Source organism: Pundamilia nyererei, unplaced genomic scaffold (assembly GCF_000239375.1).
Source record: "Pundamilia nyererei isolate P.nyererei 1_Seehausen unplaced genomic scaffold, PunNye1.0 scaffold00058, whole genome shotgun sequence".
In the NCBI taxonomy this organism is placed as follows: Eukaryota; Metazoa; Chordata; class Actinopteri; order Cichliformes; family Cichlidae; genus Pundamilia; species Pundamilia nyererei.
This window is the reverse complement of record NW_005187459.1, coordinates 1,948,699-1,954,250: the sequence shown is the minus strand read 5'-3', so window position 1 is coordinate 1,954,250 and position 5,552 is coordinate 1,948,699. Positions and strand designations below refer to the sequence as shown.

Genomic DNA, 5,552 nt, shown 5'->3' with positions numbered 1-5,552 from the left:
CAGGAAGAATGAGGCACATTTGCGAGAAGACAACCATATCCTCCCCTGATTAATTAATCAGATCGCCTTCCAGAAGAGAAGTGTCACAAAGAGTTTAGAAGGAAAAGGAGAACAAACCTAATAATCAGTATGTTGAAACCAACGACCGCCACACTGCACATGAGGCTTACGGCATGCCATTTACTTGAAATCACATGAACTTGACTCAACGACTTACACACACACACCGGACAACAAAGTTTCACATGTGACCGTACCAGAGGTTAGAAAGGTCATACAACTGAGAATAGAAAGTGGGTTAAATGAGGTTATGCGTCTATCTAAACAGCCATTCAAACAAAGAAAGTTGTGATTTCTGCTGTCGCCGGAATTGTGACACAAGACACGCTGACAGGAACTTTAAGCAGAAATGATTTCAAAACATTTCTAGCAGCAGTCCAAAGAATTAAAAATAACGGACTAAAATGAGCATCAAAGTGCCAAACAGTTATGCTTTTCTTCTGTGTGTGCTTATCTTCTTGCCAGACCATTAACAGGAATACTGATCTATTATAAAACATCAACCTTCCTTTGTACTTACCAGTCATTTAAACTCAGTTGTTTCAGTTTCTTTTATTTACTTTCAGTCCAAACTGAAGAGACATTTATATCCCAACCAAGACCAAAAGCTTTAACATTTTTCATATTGGACTTATTTTCACCTAGTCTTTGCGGTACAGTGAGCTTGATGTAATTTGACTGATGGCGATAATCTGCTCAGCAGACATGGGTTTTGTGGTTTTGAGCATGTTGCGTTCCGTGGTGGTACTTTGTTTTCCATTTGCGTGGAAAGACTTCAAGTGTCAAACCCAGCCAAGGAGCTGGCTGAGGGTTTGTTGTTCTGAACAAGAGTACAAATGTGAGCAACTTAACACTGATTTTATTTGTGCAGAATGATGCCCCCTGCTGAAGCGTTTCTTCACATTTCACTCACAAAATACTTATTTTTTTAATGCATTCTAATATTTGCTCTGATGATTGTTATATGAGTGACATTTGCACACACACACACACACACACACACATACATATATATATATATATACATACATATATAGTCTTATATGGGCAAAAATAGTTTTAGTTTATTTTGCATTTCATTAAATGTTATTATCACTGTTGGGCTCACTTGATATTGTTCCCCAAATTTATTGCTTAATGTGGCAAAACAGTTTAGTTTTCGTGAGATCAAAAGCTGGACACTGCTCCAGATGTGCAGAGGTTTCTCTCTCAAGCGCACTTCATTAGAGTGGGTGGTCGTGTCATAAATTAAACACCTTTCCCCCCATTTCTTTTGATTATCGAACTTACTTCTTTCCTAAACGGATCAATCAGTTTGGCTTTAGAGCAGCAGAATCGGTGATCACATCCTCCTTCGAATATAAAGACACACAGAGTTGTTTTTCCCAAGCCAAACAGCTGTGCAGCGTCATTGGATTTGTCACTGCCTTTGAAGCACATCCATCCTCTTTCGTTTGCAGATACAATGGGATACCTCATAATGAAAGGGAAATCAGTGTCCACTTTTGTCATAATTTTACTATAAATCAGTATATAGTTCGTTCAAAGGAAATCTTTCTGCCGTTAAACAGGAAGGCATTACCGCTAACGAGGAAAGGACTGCCTGCTGGCGGAGGAGTTTCGGAGCTCGGTGACAGCGCGCACTGTCCTTTCAGCACCAAGGTTTCACTTTACGCACGACCCAGCTTCACCCAGCCATGCAGTGAGAGCACCGAGTGGTCACTATAAATACCCTGCAACAATTGAACTGTGAAAGACAGAAGATTATGTGGAAAATCTGAGAGTATTTTTCTGAAGACTCCAAGATGAAAAGTTAGGTTTTTGATTACACACACACACACACACACACACACACACACACACACACACATTTATTTATAGTGTTTTATTCTCAGGGGTATGAAACATAACGCTTCACCCCTATCGTGTCTTGACAATATTGTGGGGGAAACGGGGGGACTGGGAGGGGGCGAATGGGAGCCACTTGCACGCCCATACCCATACTCCCCCCCTTTAAAAAAAAAGCTGTTCAAACTACGGCAGGGTAGTACAGACTAATCCCCAAAGAGGAGAAACCTGCAAACCTCAGTAATCCTATTTACCGAATTGTTCTGACCAGAAACTATAGGGCAATAAGTATTAAAACCCGTTTGTAATTAATTTTCAAAATGATCCTTAAACTGTCCATAGCATAATTGCGTTTCAATTTCCATGATGGATGTAAAACGCGCAATGGCTCTAATGAGGTTATGAGCCTCAGAAGAAGGATATGGGAGCATTTCCACTAAGATGTCGGTATCTGCGCTGTATTCTGGGCTGAGTGGAAATTTCAGTGGAAGTAGCCTATTAGTAGGAAAAAGGCTTCCTGTAACCGCGTATCGTACATATAAATGGAGTAAGGCAAAGGAGGGGGGCGCAGAAAACTTGACACAGCATTCAAGTGATGGTCACTCAACCCATGCACACTCACAGACATTGCGGAGTAACCTACAGCGGACAGGTCACCACGTCGGCGAGACAGAATAAAAAGTGAGCCTCACTTCTTGGCGACTAATCTGCTACTTCAGCCAGGACGCGCACGGGATCTGGGAGCGCCGGACCACTTGAGCTTTTCTGTGCGCTCTCTCCCTGCAGTCTGCCGGTCTTCAAAGGATGACCACAGGGGCTCGGTGAAGATCCCTGACTTCACGAGCTTTGTTTTTGCATTAATAAAAGCAGCTTTTAAGAGGACATATTTTGGGGCGGACAAACTCCGAAGTTGCGCACAGTTTGCATTTCTTACTGCTGTGTGCGCAGAAAGTCATCAGTGTCTGAAGACTTTATAAAGGTAAAAATAGCTTTACATTGTTACTTTTAGAATCTAGATTTCTTTACTGTTATGTTTTTATTCTTAGTTCCTCTCTTACTGATGCATTGTTGCCTTTTGTCTGAGGGTGACTTAACTGTGTCGTGTAACTTCTCGGTAACAGAAGCCTGGATCAACATAAATAAAACTTTTTAAGCTACAAGACTACAGCCACATTTAGGCAATGAAGACACTCAAGTTATTAAAAACATAAAAACAGAGTAACTGTTTGAAAACAAGCACGTGGTAAGCAGTTTTGCATAATATTTTGGAAAGCGTATTTGAAGATAAAGTTAAATAGCGCATGGGTAAGATTACTTAACAGTCCATCAAGCTTCGGTCAATCAATTATGATCCGAACTTGGTGGACTATTAGGTGCGTGCAGTACTGTGATTTTCGCTTTGTGGCCCATTGAGAAACTCTTGTGTTATTGTTTTGCGGCGTTGGGAGGATTTTAACCAGCATTTACAGTCGCTCTTGGCGGGGTGTAGCCTAATGGGATTCTGGGACTTGTGAAATTAGGAAATGAAAGGCTTTTAACATTCATACTCAATCTCTCCTGCAGGTGCCCAGAAAAGAAAATACGACCTCACTGTTTCCCCCTCACTCCCCGGGAGCTATGAGCGAACTACGCAGGCATTTCATTATAGGACTGGTGTTACTGATGTGCACGCTCACCGACCACTGCGGCGAGAGCGCGCCCTCCACGGTCCCAACAGGGGACGCATCGGCCGGCATGGACGAGCAGCAGGACTTGAGGCGGATGGTGGAGATCGTGAAGCAGGTGGAGGGGAGTCGGGGACGCCACAGTGCCAAAACAGAAGCGCCGGCAATTTCACGGGAGACGAGCTCTCTGATGGAGCAGAAGGATTTTCGGGACCTCAAAGCATTCAGAGGGAATCAGGCTGTCGGTGAGTTTTCTTCCAGGAAGGAATCTTAAGTTGGATGTACAGTCAGGGATGTAGCATACTGCGATATGGAAGTTTCATAGAGAAGAACAATTTCCTCTCTATTTTCTCGTTAAGGCTACCAAGTGCATGCAATATAACCAAAACTATTTGGTTATAAAACCACTATACTTACTGATAGTACTGACGGTTATTTGAGGGTCATTTGGGCCAACTGGCCCTTTAAAGCTCTCTTACTATATTTTGCTTGATAAAAACATCCTTGTTCTATGTGTTGTGATGGATAACTCCAGAGCTGATATTTTAAGGCCTCCTGATAAAAATATGCCATCCATCCATTTTCTTCTGTCTATATGATACAGACTAAAACTTGACACCCTTTCCTTATCTCCTCTCTTTAAACAGTCATATTTCCCAGAGATCTAAGAAAGAAGGAGAAGTTCATAAAATACTTAACAGGTAAGACATTACTGCAAAATCAATGTCTTTTAAAGTGTTTGCTAAAAAGATTCCTACAAAAACAGGCCAGGGAAGTCAGCTATAGCACACAAAAGTGAATTACAGCTTCAGACAATGACTACAAAACAGATGTTATTGAAGGTTGCTGCGGCAACGTTCTTAAAGCCTCCTCTCTGTTCTTGTTTCAGGTCCGCTCTCCTTCAGCCCCAAGTGCAGGAAGTCGGTGTATAAACTCTACCACCACACGAGAGACTGCACGATACCTGCATGTAAGCTGCCATTACACTGGCCCTCTTGACACCCTGAGTAAAGATCTTGTCTGTTCAATGTCAACACACTAAACCACTCACTATCTGTCCATCCTATTTTCTTTCCTCAGACTTCAAAAGATGTGCACGGCTTCTGACACGGCTAGCAGGCAGCCCACAGTGCACGGAGGGGTAGCACACACCAGGTACGGTACCATGTTCCTCTGATTCAAACATGAATTTTTTATGGCGAACAGCTTGTTAATGTGTCTCGTTGAACGTAGACAACCGAGTTCAGAGCACATTATAGACCGTGTGTGGGTGTAACACAGTCATTAATGTTGAATGGGATGTGATAAGGAGGAAGTATGAGGTAGTCTTCAAGGTCATTTACTTGAGCAAAATTAACAAGGCCATGTGGTAAAACTGCAGCCACAAGTAAAAGTCTTCAGCGTGGACTCATGTGCTCTGAGCTGATTTGTTGTTACTAGAGTAGCATTGCTAATGCATGCATGTTTTTTGGTATCAGCTTGCTTTTATAGTTCTATAACTGTCACTACGTTATATACAGGATTGTAGTTATAATCTATACAAACGCATTACAGCTTGTTTTGTTTGTTTGTTTTTTTCATTAACGTAAATTTGATTGGTAACATAACTATAAAGCAGAAAGAAAGAAAGGTATAGTTCTAGTGCCATTTCTCTCTTAAAAGTTGGCTAGAAGTACAAAATACTTCTTAATTTGACTGAACTTACAGTCATTAAACATACTGTGTTACTTTCTACTTCTGTGGCACAGATAACTAAACTTCCACTCAAATATTGTACTTTATGATGCATTCAAACGTTAAATGAATGTCCATTTTATGAATCTGTATTTTGAGCCAAGCTCTATAATATATTAATACACTAATCTATAACAATATATATATTTACAGTTATTTTTACTATTTCCTATAAGCACTTAACTGTGTTTTCTTCTAGCTCGGCAGCAGAGTTCAATTATTACATTGAGCACTTAAAGCATAAAA

At 41.1% G+C, this 5,552-nt stretch overlaps 1 protein-coding gene across 1 annotated transcript in view; it reads left to right on the top strand.

The window, feature by feature from the left end:
* Positions 1-2,133: 2,133 nt before the first annotated feature.
* Positions 2,134-5,552, top strand: part of alkal2a (ALK and LTK ligand 2a) — a 4,871-nt gene continuing 1,452 nt past the window's right edge. The window contains exons 1-5 of the mRNA XM_005734438.1: positions 2,134-2,887; positions 3,472-3,817; positions 4,220-4,273; positions 4,462-4,542; positions 4,653-4,727. Of these exons, the coding sequence (XP_005734495.1) occupies positions 3,526-3,817; positions 4,220-4,273; positions 4,462-4,542; positions 4,653-4,717 (492 nt within the window). The 5' untranslated portion in view covers positions 2,134-2,887; positions 3,472-3,525 and the 3' untranslated portion in view covers positions 4,718-4,727. The remainder of the gene's footprint in view (positions 2,888-3,471; positions 3,818-4,219; positions 4,274-4,461; positions 4,543-4,652; positions 4,728-5,552) is intronic.